General features: G+C 41.2%; 1 protein-coding gene across 2 annotated transcripts in view; it reads left to right on the plus strand.

Moving 5' to 3' along the window:
- The first annotated feature begins 15,727 nt into the window (after window positions 1-15,727).
- The window catches only part of FRY (FRY microtubule binding protein), a 274,917-nt gene continuing 267,278 nt past the window's right edge, over window positions 15,728-23,366 (plus strand). The window contains exon 1 of one of the 2 annotated variants that reach the window (XM_037986846.2): window positions 15,728-20,864. In XM_037986846.2, the coding sequence (XP_037842774.1) occupies window positions 20,795-20,864 (70 nt within the window). In that variant the 5' untranslated portion in view covers window positions 15,728-20,794. The remainder of the gene's footprint in view (window positions 20,865-23,366) is intronic. The other variant, XM_007960079.3, reaches the window with a different exon arrangement.

The raw sequence follows: 23,366 nt of genomic DNA on the forward strand, positions 1-23,366 counted from the left end.
TTTACATAGCCTGTTTTTTTCAGTCTTGTGTTCCCCTATCCTTTGCATAATTTATTCTTTTGGCTAGTCACACTGGGGACACAGCCAGAAACCAAGTAGAAATTGTCCCTGTCTCTTGGAACTTAACATATATTAAGGCTGTCAGTGAATAAGTGAACAAACAAATATATAATTATAAATTGTAAGATGTACTATAAAGTGAATAAACAGATAAATAATAGAGGATACATCCTAATCTTGATAGGTTTTTTTTTTTGGTGGGGTATGCACTTTGGCATTTACCCTGAAATAAAACATTATTTTTAATATATCTGACCTATTATTCCACCCTACCCCAACCATTTACAGAAGAGATCCTGGCTGTTATTTGTTATATTTAGTGCCCTCATCCTTCACTTTATTCCTAAATGTGATAAGTATGACACCTCTGGCTTTATCCAAATCATTAATAAAAATATCTAACGGGACAGAACAGTACCATTGTTGTCCTAGAGCTAACAGTGATATCCTTTAGCTACACATAGATAAAGGTCTAGCTAGCATGTATAAAGTGAGACTCTTATTAGCTAGAAATATTAACAAGATTAATGCTGCCCACTGCTAAGTTTTCTGTTTCACCAGCCGAGTCTTAAATGTTCCTCTGGCTGTACCACATTGATCACAAAAGGCCTTTCAAGTTGTCTGCCTGATGATTTTTAAAAGGTCAAATTCATTTGAAGTATTTCACTCATAATGTGGGGAAATAGAAGTTGTTTTCAGTCTAACCAGAAGGAACATCATTTACAAACCAGAATGCTTACGGTTTGCAGGGCCAAGGCTCCAAGGTGATGTTCATCAGCTCCTTTCACAAGGATCTAACCTGCCCATGTAGGCCCACTGCAGTCACCTGGGAAGTGTGAGTCCAAGACCAGAACCTACCCAGGCCATTTCCGTGATGCCCTGTCTCTCCTTACTTTGGGCATCCTTGGCTTTAATGGCTAATTCTGTACTTGCTGCCCTGGCGCTACCTGGTCTCCCACACAGACAGTTCCCATGTTTGTGCTTGGCCATCGAATGCAGTGTTTGGATAAGAGGCACCCCAGATCTCTCAGCTGCCAGTCCTCTGAGCTGACTCTCTTTCTGGTTGGAGTAGGGAGAGTTTAATCAAATTTAGAGAACTAGGGATTGGACAAATCATCCAGCAGGCACATCACCCTTGGTCATCACAGGGTTACCCACCCAGAGCAGTGGAGAAAATGAAATGTTTTCAGAGACAGTCAAACTTGACCTTTAATTTAGCATGGCCCATAGCTTGTCAAAGTTCATCAGCAGAGCAGTACTGTTGTAAGCGTTTGCTAATGTAGATATTATTTGACATTAATTTACTTGCTAATTTGACACATTTTTATGTAACGCAGAGTAAGTTAAATTGCAGCAAAATGTTATTTATTTATTGAATATTCCTTAAACACCTATCACATGCTAGGCATTGTTCTGGGTGCTAAAATTATAACAGTGAATAAAACAGACGCAGCGCCTTCCCTCGCAGATCTTATATTCTGGTGGGGGAGGGTGAGAGACTAAGACCATGTCAATATGTATTATTCAGAGAGTGAAATGTGCTTTGAATAAAATAAAGCAAGGGAAGAAAGTTGCAGTGACAGGGGAAGGAAATTTCACCTTATATTGGATGGTCAGGAAACAACATCTTGTTGATAGGGACAGCCTGAAGAAAGAGGAAGAGCAAACCACATGGATACCTGGAGAGAGGAAGTTTGGGCAGAAGGAAGAGCAGATGCAAAGGCCCTGGGCTCGGTCTTTTAAGGAAAAACAAGGAGTCCACTGTGGCTGGTGTGAAGCCGGTGCTTATTCTACACTGCTGCATTTCAGAAAGTGTAACAAAGAACCAGATAGATCTTTGCTAGACTTGCCCTATTTTGTTGTGGTTGTTAACTAAAATTACATGAGAAAAGGGTATTTTTTATACTGCTAAGGCTGCATTCTTAATTGGCTAAGGAGTTAATCCCAGGGTGTGTTTGTGTGTGTGTGTGTGTTTGTGTGTGAATGTGAATGATATATATACATACCTATACACACACACACGTGTGTTTAATGAAATGGGAGAGAAGTTGAGACATACCTTTCTGTGCTTCAGTGTGAGCCTGTGAGAGTTAGTAGTTTACCTGAGATACAAAACCCCTTTGTAATCTATTATGCAGCCTGTTATTAGCAATCAGTCCTACAAGTGCTATTATTTTCATCCTCCAAGTAAAGCACAGGAGTTGGGTAAGGGTCAGAGTAGTTTGAAATTTGAATAAGAACTCAGATTCTTTACTGACTTCCCTCACACCTACATCTAACTTCTGCAAGAGCTAGTCCATTAGTGGCGAATGATTTAATATGCAAAACCTGGGGTGAGTTTACTTGCCAGTTCAGTTTTTAGACATAGTTGGCTTGCCCTGAGCTCTTCTTGGCCTATTTCTGGGCATTATGCATCCTGAGAAATATTGGGATTTTTTTCTGTTACAAAGCAAACATTTCTTGTGCTTCCAAGTTTACATGTGTCAGGCCCTAAGTGGTGGCCCTATCAGGAGCAGAGTGTGCAGGTGATGCTGTGCAGGGTGGGCATGGCTCAGCCTGTGCTGTCTGTGGTTCCAGTATCCCAGCGGGGCTGTGCCTATCCACCAACCTGCTGGTTACCACAGCAGATAACGTAGTAGATTCGGGGTTCAAGAAGAACAACCACCCAGAGCAAATGAATAAAACTGTAACTGCTTCACGGCTAGGCTCTCTGAAGAAATGCCTCTGACATAACCTCAGTTGGTCCTCAGAAGAAAGTTTGCAAAAACAAGAACAATGTCTGAACTCATTCCTCGACCATAACCATCATATTTAAATGCCACAGTTTCTCCATGTGGGAAATTCAAAGACATTGTGGACCTTTGCATGATATGAAGGTGTATGAATTAGCTAGCTAGCTCCTATTTGGAAAAGAAAACCTCAGAGTAAGACATAGAGGTCTGTCTTGGCCGGAGCTGCTCCTTCGTGAATGATCAGCTAGGTAAGCGTGTTCCAGTAAAATTAAGCCTGGCCATTGACAAGTGTTTGGAGAGCATTGTAAGATTCATGGATACATCCCGCATTTGCCTTGTTGTTTTCTAAGGATTGCACATATGGCATTTGAGGAAATTTTGTGGTTAGTAACAGAAGATTTCAAAATCTCTAGAATTTATATCTCTTAGCTTGGATATTTTAATAAAAATACAATATTCCGCACTGTCATGTGATTGCTAGCCTTTGAGTTGTATGAAACAATTGTTTCACTCTTTCTGTAGATTTCTACAAAGAATCACTTGACAGATACATAACAAAAGAATATTATATTTTATATATTTATTGTATTGAAAGGGATGCTATCATACCCAATGCTTCTGAACTCACCCACAAAAATAAACCTCATGTTTATACTTAAATTTATTTATTCAGCTAGCATGTTTTAGAATCTGTTATGTACCAAGCATTATGCTAGATGCTGGTAATTCAGAAATGAGGGACACAGCCTTCCTCTTCCATCAAGGAGGTTACAGTTTAGTGGGGAGATAGAGAAGTAAACTACAAACACAAGATCACGTAATAAGTACTACTGGGGCCCAAAGCAAGGGCATTTCACTTTGCCTGGTGAAGTCAGTCAGAACTTCTCAGAAGAATGGGTAAGGGTTAGAGCTGGAATTAAGAGGAAGGAAAAGCAGAATGTATAGTGTAGGGCCTAACAGTAGTTCACAGCCTGGTGTTTTGGCAGACTTGCAGACAGTTCCCTGTAGCTGAAGTACAGGGTTGCATGAAGTTAGAGAGGTGGAAAGGGGTCTTGTATGGCAACAAAGGGTTGGGCTTTATCTCAAAAGGGATTGAGAAGCATTGAACAATCTGGCCGCAGTTATGAGGACTGAGCCAATAGGAAGTCTGTTGCATTGATCCAGGTGAAGAATTACAAGTACCTTAATTAACAGAATGATGGTAGGTATGAGAATGAGAAAACAGATACAAGAAATTTTTACGAGGTAGATTCAACAGGGCTTGCTGAGTCTTTGAATCTGGAGGATAAGAAGGAAGAAAAATCTTGAATTTCTAACTTGAGTGACTTAAAAAATGATGATGTCATTCAGGCAATAAAGGAGAAAGTAAGAACCGGGGAAGGAAAGTGGTTAGCTCAGATGTAGCCATGTTGAATTTCAGGTACCTGAGGAGTATCCGGATTAAGGTGGACAATAAGATGTAAAGAGGTAATAAACGGACGTGGACTTCCATGGAGGTGTAAAAGTAATTTGGGAAACATCAGACAACAGGTGAAGCTTTGGGTTCAGATGAAACATCCTAGGCAATATTTATATATGAGAAGGAAAGGGGCTGAATATGGAGTTCTGGGTTATTCTTACCATTGCAGGGAGGGACAGAGAAGGAGCCCCTAATGCAAAGAGACCAAATAGTCACAGAGGTAGGAGTTCAGAGGAGACAAATGTCACAGTAGCCAAGTAAAGTGAACGTCTCAAAAAAGAAGACTTGACCAGTAATGCCAAATGCTGTCAAGAGGCCAAGCAGGGTGAGGACTGGAAAGTTCCATAGGGCTTAGACATTGGTAGTCATGACACACTCATTCCCAATGTGCTGGAATGGCAGTAAGTTGGAAGGAAAGGGATTAGGAAGGAGAGACAGAAGTTTCTAAGAAACTTGGCTGTGAGGAGTGAAAGTGAAGTAACTAAACATGAGGAAAGAGCTGTCTGCTGCTGGTTGCCACCGACTCTGTCCAGCTGATTTCTCCCAACCTGAGTGAACAAAAGCAGCAAGGAATGCCCTGCTCCCCATCAACATTCAAATCAACAGGATCTTCCTAACAGTGTTTTAAAGGATAAGGGTGGCCAATCCTAGTTAGACACCTGTCCTGGGGCTTTGTAGTACTTCCAGTTATTCTGAAGCAGAAAAAGAGTTTCAGATTTACTAGAGATGTTATAGCTTTGATGTAAGCAGTCTTTAGTAGACATAAAACCTTGCTTTGAATAGCATGGATGTGAAATAGCTCCAATGAGAAATCTCTCCTTTAACACACAGGAAGTAACAGGATCGATGTCTCAGCTCTCTACCTTAACAGGCATTTGAGGGTACACAAAAGGGCAGTGGATTTTAGTCAATCCAGTTCTCCCACCAGTGAGGACCTTGGATACATTGTTTACAGCTTGGCCTTGAGGTTGTCATCTATATGGTGAATAGATTTGATTCAATGACTTATAAGATCCACCTCTCCCAGATATGTTGGATTTCAATCCTGTCTTCAGACCTTCTATTTGTTTTCCCTTTCACCATACCTCCCATGGATTTCCTTTCCTCCCACACATACAGCTTCTGCAGCGTCCAAGTCTACATTACACTGCTAGGGAAAGAGCCCCATCTACGACGGACACAGTCAGAGGTTGTGTCACGGAAGTCAGAACTCAAACACTGAGAAAATTGAGACTGTTTTTCTCCAGCCGCTTACTTTCCTTGGCTTTTCTCCACCCTTTGCTGCCAGCTTATTCTCCATCATGCTTCTCTTAGTCTAAATGGGACTTTGTTCAAACAGATACCCAAGGGCCTAAAAAAAATATGAACAGCTTTTGCATGGAGAAGATTAAAGACCTGAAGCAGCCGGGGTAAAGTCACCGACCTGCTCTGACTCCCTGTCATTGGTGAGAAGATCTGTTCATTCATTCATTTAATACCATGGCTGTTCATTCAGTACTTACTTACTAAGTGTCTGCCATGTGCTATGTTTATTGTGTCCCCCTTGTGTCCTAGAACATAGGAGTAAGATGGTGACCAAAATAAACATAGAATGTACCTAGTGAAATTGATAGTCCAAACAGGGAGAAAGCGTATTGAAAACTAGCTACACAGTAAATGCATACAGTGTGATAAAGTATTTGTGTCAATAAGAAATGTCAACTGTGGCTCTGGATTTAGACCAGGGAGTTAAGGGAAGGCTTCTCTGAGGAAGCAATACTTAGATGGATAAAGGGCAAATAGAATTTAGCCAAGGGAAGAGAAGCAGGTGGAACAGCAGGTGGAGGCAGGTAGAACAGTAATGCTGAGCCTTGAGGTGCAAGAGTCCTGGGTGGCAGGGAAGATGCAAGATGAGACTGAAGAGGTAGGCAGAGGCCAACCGTGCCACACCGGGAAAACCAGAAAAGTGTAAGGTCATGGAAGCAAGAAAAAGAGAGTTGCAAGAAGGAGGGTGTGGAGCTACATCAAATGCTACAGAGATGCAGTTTCAGTTAAGGGCTGAGAAGTGCCCACTGGCTAAGTGGAAGCTGTTGGTCACCTTAGTGGAAGTGTGGCCAAGGAGTCAGCCTGAAGTGGGCTGAAGGGGGAAGGGGGATGGACAGAGGAACTGAAGGCTGCATATAAAGGCAGCTGTGTTGAGACATTAAGCAATGATTGGGAAGTCGGGAAGGTAGGCTAGGAATTTGTATTAGTCTGTTCTCTCATTGCTGTAAAGAAACATCTGAGACTGGGTAATTTACAGAGAAAAGAAGTTTGACTCATGGTTCTGCAGGCCATACAGGAAGCATAGTGGCTTCTGCTTTTGGGGATCTCTCAGGAAGCTTCCAATCATGCCAGAAGGAAAAGGGGAACAGGTGTCTTCACATGGCAGGAGCAAGAGAGAGTGAGGGGGGAGGTGTTACACACTTTTAAGCCACCAGATCTCATGAGAACTCACCATCATGAGGACAGTACCAACAGGGATGATGGTAAGCCATTCATGAGATATCTACCCCATGATCCAATCACCTCGCACCAGGCTCCACCTTCAACACTGGGGTTTACAATTCAACATGAGATTTGGTGGGGACACAAATCCAAATCATATCAGAATTGGAAGGAAATGTGGGATAAGATAAGGTTTTTTGTTTTGTTTCTGTTTGTAAGACAAGAGGTATTGGCTATGTTTTCATAAAGGCAAGAAAGACTTTATAGGAAGAGAAAGGTTAAGATGCAAGAGACCCATAGGACTGAGAATCTTGGACCGGAGGCAGAAACAGGGTCAGGAGAGGGGGACAAAGGTGGCTTTGTGGATTTGGTGTCAGAAAAATGGGACTTCCTATCCAGTGCCATGTAGGAGGCAGAGTCATCCCTGAGAATAAGGTGGGAGGAGGGAAGCAGGAAGGCTGTGGAGTGCACGGAGCAGAAATGACTGTTGCGGTGAGGGATGCTTGCTGGGCCCAGGAAGGTCTGCTGGGGAGGCCTGCTTCTCTGACCTGCCTGTGGGGTTTTCTGCTCACCACCTGCCCCAGTGACCCTGCCAGTGTTCTTAGAAGGGTGTAAGAATGGTGTTTTGATTTTGTTCCCATGTTTTTCCAAAGCCAAATTGTACCACGTTATAAAATTTCCTACAGATCCTGAATATTCTGATGTGGGAGCAAGTGCTTTCTGCTCTGGTAATTTTACGCTATTTGATTTCAAATTAATTTCATGATTTGTTTCCTCCCATGTTTACCCTTTGAGTTGCTTATTCCCTTTGGCCTTATCATTTGAAAAACCCATGATTTGGTGTCCATCTTTTCTGGTTGTTTTTTGCAACTACATCTCACAGTTTAGAACCTTCCATTTGATTTTTATAAAACATGTTACAGAGTTGGAATCTTTCATGCAAGCTCACTTGCAAAAAATATCCAAATATTTTTGCCTTATGTATTTCTTGGTATTCTCTCTCTCTCTCTCTCTTTCTCTCTCTCTCTCTCTCTCTCTGTGTGTGTGTGTGTGTGTGTGTGTGTGTGTGTGTGTGTGTTTGTGTGTCTGTGTGTGTGTCTGTCTGTCTCTGTCACCTTCAGGTAGCATTCATAGCAATAACGAGAATGTCTGCTGGACCCTTTCCGTCTCTCTTCCCTCCCCTCTGTACATCTGGTGCTCACCAGGTCCCTGCTGCTGTTTTGTCGCTTGACTTTGTATGATATTGAGTTTCTGCCCTGTGTTCTCTGCGTGTACTCTGTCTTCTCCTTTTCATGATCACTCCAGATCCCTGCCACTTTTTTTCTGGATACCCAGAGTCTTTTTCTTTCTTCCAATGACAGTCAGAAGTTGGAGGAGCCCTCTTGGATGCATCTTGTTTGAGGTTCATAAGTTCATACCAAGTATCTTTAGAAATCAGGAAGGATGAGGAACAGAACTAACATTTTATGAGCATCTACTGGTATTAGATGCATTTCTCATGCCACCTTATATTAACATTTACCATAATCCTGTGGTAGGGAGTATTGTTTTGATTTTATAGACAGATAAATAAATCCCAGAAAGATTCCATAACTTGAGAAATACATCAGGGCCAGGACAGACACCGTCCTTGTTTCCTGCCTGAAGCTCAGGGTGACTGATGGTTATCACTGTCAATGTCTAGACACGAAATAGTCATCCCAGTTAGGCATGGGCCTAGGCATGACCTCAGATCTTGAACTCCCGCTGTGATATGAAAGTGGTCTCCTAGCAGTCAGGCATCTTCAGTCCTGGAGTCCAGACAGAAGGTGCCTCTACCACTAGGTGGGGATGTAGCAGCACCACAAATGAGTACGCTACAAACGGAAAGACCCTCTAGAACTTAAAAAATAATAATAATTTATTGCAGTGAAACAACATATAATTAACCATTTTAAGGTGACCCTTCTGTGACATTTTGTACATTCGCGATGTTACACAACCACCACTTCTATCTAGTTCCAACACATTTCCATCACTCCAAAGTAAAAACCCCTTCACCATTAAGCAGATTCTCCCAGTTCTTCACTCCCCGTAGCACCTGGCAACAGCTGATCTGCGTTCTGTCTCTATGGATTTACCTATTCTGGACATGTCTTATAAATAGAATCATATCATACGTGACCTTTCTGTGTCCGGCCTTCTTCAATTAGCATAACATTTTTGGGGTTCATCCATGTTGTAGCATGTTCCCAAACTTCATTTTTTTTACAGATTAATAATATTGCATTACATATATATACCACCTTTTGTTTATTCATTGATCCATTGATGGACATTGAAGACTTTGGGCTATTATGCATAGTGCTGCTATGAACATGCATGTACATATACTTGTTTGATAACTTGTTTTCATTTCTTTCGGGCATGTGTACAGGAGTGAAATTACAGGGTCATATGGTAATTCTATGTTTAACTCTTTGAGGAACCATCAGATTCTTTCCATAGTAGTTAAACCATTTTGCATTCTCACTAGCAGAGTATGAAGATTTCAAACTTTTTAAAACCATGACTCACAATATAAAGTACATCTTACACTGCAACCCAGTATTTAACTGTGTGTATACATACATATATAACAGAGGTTTCATGAAACAGTACTCACCCTGACTGTGAACGATGCCTTCTAATGTATTCCCTCCTATTCTGTGTCATTCGAAAAGTGTCTTGGTTTGACCCACCAAATTAACTCCAAAACTCAAAGTTAATTTGCTACCAGTTGAAGTCACAGATATTTTCATCATCATTACAGTTGCTTTAGGCATATTGAAATATTATTTATGATCATTATTTTGTTTAAAATTTCTTATAATTATTACACCTCTGGATAATGTTATTTAAAGTACTATTTAAAGAAGCAGGTATATACAATACCACAATTTTGTGTTTTTTTAAATAGTTGAATAACTACATTTCAAAGTAATTGCTTTCTTTGTCACCCTGTATCTTCCACATTTTATTCATGTAATCATATTATTCTGAGAAGGAACTCATGGGCTTCACCAGACTGCTAAAAGGGCTCATGGAACAAAAATACATAGGAACCTTCTAGAGCTACGCTGTCCAATAAGGGAGCCATTAGCCACTTGTAGCTATTGTACACAATAGCCACAAGACGGATGTGGCTAGTCCAAATGTAGATGTGCTGTAAAATACCCACTGGATTCCAACTATTTGGTACAAAAAATATTAAATGTCTCACTAATATTTTTTATATTCATTAATTATTGAAATGATTTTTGGCATATTGGGTTAAACAAAATAGATGATTAAAATTAATTTCACCAGCTTCTTGTTGGTTATTTTAATGTAGCTACTAAAAAATTTAACATTGCATGTGTGGTTCGCATTGCATTTCTGTTGGACATCACTGGTTCCAATCTCGGTTTTATCACATGACCAGCAATAATCACTGTTACTGTTACTATCATTACTCTGCTGTGGGACCCACCCTGATAAATTTCAGTTTCCTCCTCTGGAAGAGTAGATATAAAGCCAAAGGAGAGCATACTTCTGTACTTTTTCTGTATTCAGCCTTTTTCCTAATACATTTCTCACTATTGGAATTGTCTAGTCATCTCATCTTTCATCCAGAAGTCTGGTGAAGGCCCACGTCCATGTCCCTTCCCTTACACTTCTGCTACCCCTTGTTTGTAATGAACACAAAATTTCAATTGTATATGGGAAAATCATATACCAAGGTAAGGATATAAGAATTCATAGACAAATAAATATTTAAAAATAATTTTAAAGGATAAGAAAAAGGGGAAACTCCCTTGAGGAGCAAAGAAGGTGGAAAATAGGGCTTGTGGTAGGGTGGAGTAGTAATTTGACCACAGTTGCCACCCATCCTGTATTTATCCAAAATCCGGAGTGGCATTTGGATAAGACTCAGGCAAACCACCAGCACATTCCTGGAGTTGATGAATGGCCACTTAAAGAGCAGGACACCCCTGGCATGTCCCTAAACCCAAAACTAAAAGTCCAGCAGGCTATTACAAGGAGGGAAGTTGCCAGTGTGTTTCTTTAAGGGCGATGGGCTGAGCAGGGACCACTCACCCTCTTATTTGTCTGACTTACACTGATGGGAGCCCTGAGAATCTAATATTAGCATCCTGGGAATACAAAGCCCTTTCATCTACATAATCTCCTTTAAGATCATGAAACAACCTTATGTAAAGAGCAGTATCATGTGCACCTTATAAATGAGAAAGAAATAGGTCAAACACGTAAGTGGATCACTGGAGCCATTACTGGGTGGAGCAGGGCTTATCTGACCATGAGCTTGAGTTTCTCCATAGCTAACACTGAGAGTCAGAACCATGACTGTCCACTTCTCTTTCCTTGGGCTTCTCAGAGTGATCTCACCCCTACAGACGGTCTGCAAAGATCATTACTCTTGACCTCACTTGTGCCTCCTAAGCTGAGCCGTGCAGTTGGAGTCGCTCTTCCCACTAGCCTGCTAAGCTGCTGCCTTCCATCATTCAGACAGTTTCTGACAGCCCCACCCTCCTACACAAAGCCCTGCCTGTCTGGTCAAAGGAGGGTGGTGATTTCCCACCCTTTCTAAACACACGCCCTGTAAGATTTTCTCTGTCCTCTAAAATATACTTGCTCCTTCACAGTCACATTTTCTACTACTGTACAGTTAAACGTCGTCTGTGAGAGGGAAGGTGATGTATGGGTTTTTCTGCCCCACTGTTGTCAGGCTTAGACCACCGTCTTCTAAAAGGCAGAAACCCGGGGTCTGTACCAGACAGCTCCATGAACAGATGGTCATGTTGAAAACTTTGAAGGTGAAATCTGTGATGCTCAGTGAGGTATACACTTCTTTTTAAAGTGGTGGTTCCAAATGAAGTGATGCTGTAACATATCCTTAATTCCTTAGACCACTGTCCTTAATCTCAGTGATAATAACCTGGTGTGTGACTGTTGTTTATTCCTGATCTACAAGAATTGTCTAGTTATATAGTTTCTACTGGTTTTCCTCTAAGCTGAACAAAGCACTTTGAATTACTTCATTAACTTCACAGTAGACAGCTTGATAGTTTTTATATTGATTTATCGCTTTCTAATCCCCAATTATTTTTTGGTCCTATGTCAGCTTCTCCTGCTAGTCAGCCAGTGTGTGTTTTCATGGATACTCTTGACATGAGCTTTATTAGAACATAACCAAGAAGGTGAATCTATTGCCAAAAAATTAAATAATGTTTGCCAAAGAGTTATACAGAATAATTTATTACCCGGTGTTCTGCTTTTCCTATGCAGTGGTTCCTCCCAGTGGTATAGAAAACCAGATTGTCTTGTCCTGAGAGACGAGGCAGTCTGGGGATGGGAAATAGTGTTCTTCTTTTAGTAGATAAATAACACATCCAAGGTCATAGGATCAGGGTCAAAATAGAAAGCAGAATCATGAGTTTCCTAATTCCCAGCCCTTCAACCTTTGCTAGTAGGTACCTATAAACATGGTCCTACCTAGAAAGAAAAAACATTTTAGCACCTAGAAGGAAAAAAATGTAAAATTTAAGTAGCATGCACTAAAAAAACTATCCAGAATTTCTAATTTTCCTCAACTTCATTGATTTGAAAATTATAGGTTTTAATTATTATGTACAGTAAATGGTATCTTGAGGAAAAGTTGATCTTTCCCTTATAACTTAAACTCTGATATTTATTTTTGTGTGTCAAATTGGGGACATTGGTGGGAATATTCACTCTAGCCCTAAAAGGTATTTAATTTTTATCACCAAATAATAGGAACATCACCCAATAACTTCATACAACTATGAGAATGCTCTGTTTTTTTGTTTTGCTAGATTATCGTTCATACAGGGAAGAACCAACATTTTCTTAGTTCTCCTGTAGGTGGCAAATCTAAAGGGTGATGATGACTGATATAAATGTAAGTGTTTTTTATACTGTGAAGCATTATGTGTCTGCATTTTTGGTAAATAATAATATGCAAAGCTAATGCCATTTTATTTGTTTATTTATTTTGAGACAGAGTCTTGCCCTGTCACCCAGGCTGGAGTGCAGCGGCTCCATCTCAGCCTACCACAACCTCCTGCGCCCTCCGGGTTCAAGCAGTGCTCTTGCCTCAGCCTTCCGAGTAGCTGGGATTACAGGCACCCGCCACCACACCCAGCTGATTTTTGTATTTTTAGTAGAGATGGGGTTTCACCATGTTGGTCAGGCTGGTCTTGAACTCCTCACCTCAAGTGATCCACCCGCCTCAGCCTCCCTAAGTGCTGGAATTGCAGGCGTGAGGCACCGTGCCCAGCCGCAAATGCCATTTTTTGCTTCTTCAGAAGGGACTTAATATTTTATAATTATGTATTAATAGTTGGCTTCTATTTTGGCCAGTTATATTCGACCTGCTTGTATCTGAATGTAAATAATTTCTCAGGTTGCTGGTGGTATTCAAAAATATGATAATAAAGTTATCATTAATATTGTATGCTTTCATGCTAAGGGGCAGTGGGGGAAATGCTGCCATGTTTTCTCTTTGCATACATGTCTTTAAATACATTAAATACTAAGTGTGCTTATGACCTTATTCTGCAGAAATTGAGGTCGAATCTTTATGTGTACAAAATATGTATGAACCACAGCATTTCCTGGTTTTGGCTACAGGTTAATAATGTCCAAATATGCAGGCCCTACTTTGAGAGGTTGATGAGAAGACTAAATTAGATAAATTTTGAGATGATACTAGCCTAACTGGAACCTCTACTCAAATGGAAGTTTACCCTGGGCACCAAACATTGGAAGCACTAAAATGTTAAATAATAGTGTTTGTATGTGCATGTATTTAGACTTTCTTCACCTTTCCAAAACTTCCAGCCTTGTGTGCAGATCTGCCTTACCTTTGTAGCCAGCAGAGGTGGATGGGGGTGGGGGTCTCTCTATGATCCGCAGGTTCTCTCTTTTTCCTTTTGTTCTCTTTTCCTAACCTGACTGTGGAGTTAAGGAGGAATTTTGCGCTGCATATTCTGGGTTCATTTCTCGCTACAGATTTGCTACATAACAGTTATCATCTGCCTAGGCACTCATGTAATCCTCATAACAGAATTGTGTGACAAGGCACTAGTTTACAGACGAGGAAAATGAGATGCTCAACAACTTTGCCAGCAGTACAGCTTCTATATGATAGAGCATGGTCTGGTCTACAGTGTCACTTCCCTTCTAATTAATATCCTTTGATTGTTGTTGTTGTTGTTGTTGTTGTTGTTGTTTTTGAGACAGAGTTACACTCTTGTTGTCCAGGCTGAAGTGCAATGGCATGATCTCAGCAACCTCTGCCTCCTGGGTTCAAGCGATTCTGCTGCCTCAGCCTCCTGAGTAGCTGGGATTACGGGCGCCCGCCACCATGCCCAGCTAATTCTTGTATTTTTAGTAGAGACAGGGTTTCACTATGTTGGCCAGGCTAGTCTCGAACTCCTGCCCACCTCAGCCTCTGAAAGTGCTGGGATTATAGCTGTGAGCCACCGCACCTAGCCGGAATATTTGTTCTTGAAGTCACCATTCAGCTGTCCGAGGCAGGGTCAGCGGAGAGGCTCAGTTTTCCTTTCACTAGTGTGCAGGCCTGGGTTAACTGGTGCCCTAGTTCTAATTCATTCTAATGATGTCTCAGCGCCAGTTTTAGAGAAGTGCCCAGCAGGTGCCCAGTCGGTGTGCCCCTTTGTTCAGCTTTGTCTATGCATGCCCTCTGATATACAGCCCAACCCCAGGCCCCAATATTAGGCCTCAATAAATACCATTCTTTTACCCCGCTCTAGACCTATCAAAACACCTTGGGTGACAATGGACATATGGAGGGGGCCTTCCATGTGCAGAGCAGAAAGCAGGGTAAATTCCAGGCTTTCTCTTCTCCACTCCCTGCTGCCGCTTCTCAAGGCCTTTTATTGTCTTCTGCTTAAACCCTTCAGGGGCTTCCCATTGTGCTAGACTTCCTATTGCTTTGTCTTGGCTCTGGGTTCCTTATAAAACCCCTTAGCAGGGGAGCTGAGTAGGGAAGAAAAAATGAGTTCTGCTGCTATGTTTCAATGAAAACAATTTTGGAAGACATGATTTTTCTTGTTTATGTTTGAATCTGGACAACAACAAGCTTTGCTATAATGAAGTTCTATTGCATTCAAAACATTTAAATGTATTTCAATTTATTGAAAAAAAATTGCAGTGGATAGTAATGGAGTAAATGTTTTTCAAAACTTGCTGAATCTATTTTTGTGAAGATTTATATATGTGGGTTGGATTTTTTTAAGGGAATGATTATTGTGTTTGATACTTACCACATGGACATTGTGTGGCATCATTTCATATTTTTTCTCTAATATTTCTTAGGATAGGATAGATCTGTCCAAATTGTGCATCAAAAATAGGTCAAAAGAGAAGTTTGTTATTTATTTCAACACTTTGTCCTTTAGATTATCTCTAAAAGGCCTCTTATTCTACTGTTTAAAGAAAAATAAAACCCTTTTTCCATACTTGTCACCATTGATTATAACTGTTGTCTTTGTATCTCAGTTCAGGGGATGCTTAATTTGATTTGGAAGTGTTCTTAAGATACAATGTATAATAGTGAGAATATAATGTAGTTCATGCTTTTTTGGAAGTTGAGACTGCTGATCAAAAATTGATAAAGCAATTATTTTCTTGCATTTAGTGATTTCCTTTGTTTCCTCAGGATGCTAGTGAAACATTTCTTTTCTGCCTAACATATTCTGTTCATGAATGTACATGTCACTCTGTGACAGTAATTACACATGTGTACCCACGTGCATCCGTCTACAAGGAAAGGGGGTGGATTCCAATCCTAACCCAATCAACTCCATCAGATGGTTTAAAATCATTAGGTAATGGCTCTTGATGTTGGCATGCATCCAGACTGTTTGCAAAGCTCTGTTTTCACATTTTTTTTGAATGCCACACAATTTAGCCTCAAAAAATTGTCCAAAATGCTTTTAAAAAAAGTAAATTAAGTATGAATTAAAACAAAAAAATTGCATTTCTTACACATTTTTTTTTTTTTTCCAGAGGCAGCAGATAACAGGCAGGCATGACAAGCTCGCTCATTCACTTATTCGCTCAACATATGTTTATTGCTGAGGACTTACTGTGTGCTATGGAAATGTAGGGAACACAAAGCTGAGTAAGACACAGGTCTTCTGGAGGAAGAGACAGGACAGATGGTTATAATCGGGATCAAGGCAGGAGGAGAGTAAATGCTATAGATTGTGAGATATAATCCCTGTATCCTTTACCACTCTCATCCCACTCTGCTACACACGGCTTGCTAGGACATAGGTACACAGGTGACCAATGGGTCACTTCTTTCTTCTGACCACCTACCTCCTTCCCACTGACCACCCAGAGCTACCACCAGCCCATGTGGTATCTTGATGGAAAAAAATAGGCACCCCTTCCTCTGGATTGAGTCCTGGGATGATGGAGACCCATGCCAAGGTAGAAGCAGCCCATTGCCACCTCTGTGCCTGCCAAATTGGAGAGTGGAGTTCAGACTAGATTTTCATCATCAATCACCCCACCTCCACTCTAGGTCAGTCATCCTTGTAGAGATCACAGCCTGTATAATGAATCAAATTAATGTGAAAAATAAAGGCATTCTTCTCTCGGTTTCTCGGAATCGGCTACAGCCCCCAGGGAATGCATCAGCCAGGCTAAAGCCAGGCAGGAAGGCAGTGACTAGGCTGGGAGAGTCAATGGGACCTGAAGCACCTCTGCTATGTTAAGGAGTACCTTAGCATCTCCTCCTGAACTTTTTTTTTTTTTTTGAGATGGAGTCTTGCTCTGTTGCCCAGGCTAGAGTATAGTGGCGCAATCTAGGCTCACTGCAACCTCCACCTCCCAGGTTCAAGTGATTCTCCTGCCTCAGCATCCCGGGTGGCTTGGATTACAGGCGGGTGCCACCACGAAGCTAATTTTTGTATTTTTAGTAGAGACGGCATTTCGCCATGTTGGCCAGGCTGGTCCTGAACTCCTGACCTCAAGTGATCCACCCGCCTTGACCTTCCAAAGTGTTGGGATTACAGGCATGAGCCACTGTGCCCAGCTTCTTCCTGAACTTTCTCTGAAGAACTTGGTAAGCATGATTCTCACCTTGCTTGTGATTAAAAAAAAAAAAACAAAGTTATGATAAATGTCTTAGGGTCTAAAATAGACCTACATTTTACCAACCATATGAGTTTGACCTTATTTTATGCCTCCTTAAGCCTCAATTTTCTCATCTGTAAAATGGGGCTAATAACAGTATTTACTTCATAGGTTTGAGGTGAGGATTAAATATAAAAATACATGTATTTTTAAGTACACTATTTATATTCAACAGATGTAGATGGTGTCATTCATTTAGTGTCATCACTTGTGTCAGGCCACTTTCCGACTTTTTCCCACTCTTTTTTTTTTTTTTTTTTTTGAGATGGAGTATCGCTTTGTCGCCCAAGCTGGAGTGCAGTGGCGCAATCTCAGTTCACTGCAAGCTCTGCCTCCTGGTCAGAGGCATTCTCTCCTGCCTCAGCCTCCCGAGTAGCTGGGACTACAGGCTCCCGCCACCTCGCCCGGCTAGTTTTTTCGTATTTTTAGTAGAGACGGGGTTTCACTGTGTTAGCCAGGATGGTTTTGATCTCCTGACCTCGTGATCCGCCCGCCTCGGCCTCCTACAGTGCTGGGATTACAGGCATGAGCCACCGTGCCCCACCTTTTTCCTACTCTTTGATACCATTTTCTGAGGCCTTCCACTTTTCCTGTATTACTGTTATCTTTCACTCAGACCCCAATATCTATGCCTTATTCCATGCTTGACGATTCATTGTATGTTCTCCTAAAATTTTTAAGGAAGGATCCCTCCTTTTTACAGGTATGAAAGCTGAGATAGCTTTAGGTCCTCTTAAATCATAACTGAAGTAATTAGCAAGCCAGGAACACATTCAGATTTTACTGTTGTATTTTAAAGTACCTCTGTCCAGGTGCCTCTTCTGACTACTTTTTTTAAGCCCCCCAGAGAGAGAGGAGACAAAAGGATAAATGTTTCAACTCAGCTTGCAGCAGGTGTCATTGTATTTGATTTGCAGGCCTTTCAACAAAACAAAAGCCCTTTTCTGTTCTTTTACAGTATATGCCCTCTTTAAAGGTACTCAAATGAAAAAAAAGCATGCACTGGACAAGATTTCAGGTTCTAAAAGACAGAAACTGGGCTCTTAGTTGCTGATTCACTCTTCACAGTGAAAGCTAGATGCCATTGAAAACATTATTTTCTAAGTAGCATTTACATTTTTATGATAGTTTCCCTTGAAATATATATGAGTGGCATTCTCAGCAAGTTAGTATGTTTGTAGTAGTTAAATACTGAAAACTTATATATTTAAGTATTGAAAACTTTAAAAAGCCAGTTAAATTTTTTAGAAAATAAAGTCAACAGAGAGAATCTCTATATATTTGAGTAGCAATATACAATAGCATGTTTGCTTATTGCAACTGATTTTAAATGTCTCCAACTTGCTCCCCCCAAATAGTTACCACTGGTGTTCAAAAGTAATATATCTTTTAAACCACATAAAGAGTAAAGAAAAAAAGGCATTTAGCTTTTTTTTAAAAAAAAGTTCTATTTTAGAGTCACTAAGGATTCATAGTAAGAATGAATGGGCCGGGCGCAGTGGCTCATGTCTGTACATTGGGAGACCAAGGCAGGCGGATCACCTGAGGTCAGGAGTTCAAGACCACTCTGGCCAACACTGTGAAACCCCATCTCTACTAAAAATACAAAAATTAGCCAGGCATGGTGGTGCAAGCTTGTCACCCCAGCTACTTGGAAGGCTGAGGCAGGAGAATCGCTTGAACCTGGGAGGCAGAGGTTGCAGTGAACCGAGATTGCACCACTGCATTCCAGCCTGGGCGACAGAGTGAGACTGTCTCATAAAAAAGAAAAAGAAAAAAAAAAAACAAACCCAGTGTAGCTAAAATGTAATGAAGTGTTAACTATGGGCAAAATACTATGCTGAGCCCCTTTCATATATAGTGCTATTTATTGTTTCCAGCAACTGTAGGAAGAAAATACAACCCCATTTTACAGATGAGGAAATGAAGGCTTAGTAAAGTTAATATTTACTGTGGGGCTCAAAGCTAGTGAGCACTGGTGCCAGGAGCCAACATGGGGCCCTGCCTTGAGAGCCCGTGCCATCGTTAATCTCAGGGTACCGTGTAGCCTACCTGTTCATTCATTGCCATCTGAGTCTTGAGGAAGCACCACATCAGATGGGCATAGGTATGAAATTTATTTTCAGATATAATAATTGTTTCAAGGTAAAACCTTTGGGTCTATTTTACCTAGAATCCATACATTCAAAGTACAAGTGATAAAATCAGCTCAGCAACTCGAGTATGCACATGAATTAAAAAGAAGTCAATCTGATGAGAGATTTCATCAGAATAAAGTGTATAAGTGGAGCTGGAAATCTGAGTGATTGAGTGCTTGCCATTTGGGTAAGTGTAATGAGTTTGAAAAACTAATTAAATTGATAAAGTATCTTAGGGCCTTTCAGGACATAGTTCTAAAAGTTTTATTTAGTGTTGAATTTTCAAAATATTTTTAAGACAAAAATAAAAGTACATTGTAGTCTTTCTCTTCCATTTCTAAAATGAACTGTTAATCTAGGAAGTCCTGTTTGTTTGTTGATTTGGGGAGTTTGCCCAATATTGCTGTGTTAAATACTTATTAACATGGTTTATTACTTTTTTGTTGTTTTTTAGAAAACATTAATCATGAATGTACTGGGACTTGGGAAGGATCCTGTGGTTTATGAGATAGTTGGCCAAATCCCACCTCCTCCAACATAACCTGTCCTTATTAAAATACAGTACTCTGATTTAATCCCCTGGTCAAGCTAAATGATAATGTGAAACAAAGCTAACCAATATCAGGACACCTGATAGCAAGAATTGGTGAAATCAAAAGCCATCGTAGAGCAAGGACTCTAATGCTTTGCTTCTTGTCCTTTTCGTACAAATAAAATAAGCTTCACTGGGCTTGGTGGGTCTTAGAAATGAGAGGTTTGAGCATAAGATTCATTGTGGAATGTGTGACATTACAAAATCAAGCCAACTAAGCAGTTTGTACCATTCCCTTAGAGTGCACACGTTCGGGCTCCGGTGCCCCTTGAAAACACTGCATTTCTGGGAGGGAAAAGTACAAAATGCAGATTCCACCGTGCGTGTGGAAGGCAGGGAAGAAAAAGCCCAGACAAGCGTCCTCTTGTTGAGCCTCCTTACTGCAACGAGGCTGACGGATGGGGTGTTCCAAACCGTCGCTGCAACCAGATGCAGAGCTGCAGCTTTGCTTACCGCAGCGTGCTGCAGTTGTGTTTATTTCAGGGACAGACACAAGGGGAAGCAGCAGCCAGAGCACACCCGGGCCGCTCACGGGAAACCTTGCTGAAGAGAGAGGATCCACCGAAGCTGGGAAAATTCCTCCGGCAGCCTAGGCGGAGGCTGAGCGGCGACTCAGGTTGAGACAGGGGGCAGGGGCAGGGGGCGGCGCTCCTGGCCCATCCCTCAGCCCCGCGGCGGCCGTGCGGGCCGGAGGCTGCCTGCATCGCGTCAGGGAGGCCGGCCTAGAAACCCTCCCTCCCAGGAGAAAGCCGATCCCAGTTCAGGTGGGGTCTTCCTCGGTTCCATACCTGACTGGAGCCGAGCTGGTGGGCGGCCGGCAGCCGGCGTTGCTGGTGATGACAGCCCCGAAATGAAAGCAGCGCGGCCGCCGCCTCCGAGGGCTGCAGGGAGATCAGCGCCCAGCAAATAAGAAGCAAGTCCTGGACCCGGAGGAGGAGGAGCGGCCGAGCATCTCTCTCTCTGCTCGGCGGTGTCCTTTAGATGAGGACTCCCGGCCGGAGCCGGAGGTGAATCCGCAGAGCTGCCTCTCCGCGCCTGACCCCGCGCTGACATCACAACCTGTGACAGGCGCATCACGCCCGGTACCTGCTCCCGGCAGCTGCCCGTCCTCCCAGCCTCTTTGTATGCCGCAGACATGGCCAGCCAGCAGGATTCGGGCTTCTTTGAGATCAGTATCAAATATTTACTGAAATCCTGGAGTAATAGTGAGTAACAGAAAATAACCTTTTTGTTTGTTTGTTTGCTGGATGTTGCATAAGGCTGGAGAAAGAAAATCTCAACTGGACACATATGTTTGTGAGCCGCGGAAGTTTTTCTTTTTTTCTTTTCTTTTCTTTTCTTTCTCTCTTTCTCTCTTTCTCTCTTTCTTTCTTTCTTTCTTTCCTTTCTTTCTTTCTTTTTTTGCTTCCATCTGCTGTGAAAATCAAAATGTCAGAGACTGAACTAGCTTTCCTTAAGTGCAAAGGCTGCAATGGAATTACAGTAGATTGTGTTTGATTAAATTTTTAAGTGAGGCAGCCCTTCAGACTCTGGGGGAGCTCCGGATCAGGCATTCCTGGCTGCATTTCCTGCCTTGATGTTTATTTGATTTGTTCATGCTTTCTCTAAATATTTTGTGAAGTGTGATTTAATCAAAGGGGTGTGGCAGGGTTTCAGAGTACTTTGTAATTGTTTTTTTAGGGTATTGTCTGAAGAAGGAAAAGTACTTAATAGTCCAAAACCTAAGACATCCTTTTTGTATATAGAGGCATCTGCAGATTTATTTGATCTCTCCCTCGTCCATGTGGATGATGTTCTGAATGCCATGTAATATTCAAATTTTTTAAAATCCCGATGTTTGCTGTAGTCCAAATAATGTACTTTTTTGAAACATAAACAAGTGAGGTTTTGACCCTAATTATTTATTAGGATAGCAGAATATGATGGCTTCTGAAGTTCCATTTCTGACCTACATAAGGATTTTAGCAATACGCTGTTTCAAAAAGACAGCCTCTAAGCCGTCGTGGATCTGGAATCAAATTAAAATGAGGCCTTCAGGTGATCAATGATGCCTTGTATTTTCCGAACATTTTAAAAACAAAGTCTTCTCTATTTCACTAACAGCCTTTGTAGTTGCTTTGGATAAAAGACCAGCAGGTATTACTGATCCTTTATTGTTTTAAATAAAAAATTTTTCCCATGAAAATTTTAATATTGTGTTATGTGCATACTGATTAACCTACCTGTGCTCAAAGAGCTAGTGATTGATTGTCTCCTACACAAATGACCGGTGGCCAAGATTGTTCTTATGTAAACAAAACCTGGGCAGGAGAACCGGTGCTGTAATTGCTTTAAGCAATTTAAATTTAAGGAAGAGAGCTTAAAGTACCTTCAGCCTTAAGGTATTCAGAGATGTGCATCTCTAAATGATATCCATAGAAACCATTTTTTCCAGGTCATTTTGCACCACTGTATACACTATGGGGCTTGTCTGAAGCTGTTTTTCTACAAGTGGGAAGCCATTTGGGAGTAATACTGTTGCCTAAACACCATTCTTTATTTGTCATAGCTATAAATCATTTAACTTGGATTCATTATTTGTATAATCCTTTATACTCAAGGATGAATCTTCCTTTGTCTAGCTGCTCTTTGATTAATGAAAAGAATTTGACATGCAGTGTTCTTCATGGAACAGTTTTCCAATATCTGAAAAAACTCACTTTTGAGTTTGACATCAGTATGTGGTTTTTAAACATATTTGATTATTCCAAGACCAGACTATTTTCTTCTATCCATTTTTGTCATTGCCCCATTAAATAGAAAATTATGTTGTGACAATACTGAGGCCAATGGGATTTCTTTTAAAAATCTCTCTGCCCTTGTCTATTTTCAAATCACTCTAGATAAAGTATATGTTCTCTGCACCCTTCCTAAACTCCTGTCCCCACATACATACATCAGGAAATGATTCAAAATGACTGTTCATTTCTACTTTGAGAATATCTGTGATACAATTTTGAATTCTTCCAATTCATTCAGCAAATATTTATTGAATACCTACTATGTGCCAGGCTGTGGGGCTACATGAGGTGAATAAGACACAGTTCCTGCCCGCTGTATTAATTTTTTTATTTCAGAGTAGTGAAGTTGGTGGCTTTCCAGCATTCTTTTGAGGGGGAGAATGTTTTTCAGTCCTTTCTTAAAAGAGGAAGAGGAAATATACTTTGTTTATCTTCTTTAAGCTTGTTACAACACTAACCTGCTTACAATCTAGCATAGTTCTCTTTGCTAAGTTTTACATATTTTGAGCAGCAAAGAGAGAAAGGAATTTGTCTGTGTAGAAGACAGAGTAGAAACAGAAGCCCTAAGGCTCAACATAGTGTAACCTTGGCTGAGAGGATGCACCATGGGGCAAGCGGCTAATTGCACCTGCACGCACCTGCATGCGCATGCCTGGCCTCACAAGTTTGAGAGGTGAGGATGTCCGCCCACATACCTGAATGAAGTCTCAGCCTCTTAATTATATGGTGGTGCTTATTTACAAAAGCGCAGCAATTAAAAAGCAATGAAACAAACTCTATAACTATGGATGGCTGTTTTGCAAGGTGTTAGAAGAAAGGTAATTCCATAAGCGTTTCCAGGTAAAGGTTTCCATATTTTTTTTAATGGCACATTGTGGGGAAAATGTAATTATGTATGTATTAGTCCCCTCCGAAGAATTCACAAGC

Source organism: Chlorocebus sabaeus, chromosome 3 (genome assembly GCF_047675955.1).
Source record: "Chlorocebus sabaeus isolate Y175 chromosome 3, mChlSab1.0.hap1, whole genome shotgun sequence".
NCBI classification, from domain to species: Eukaryota; Metazoa; Chordata; class Mammalia; order Primates; family Cercopithecidae; genus Chlorocebus; species Chlorocebus sabaeus.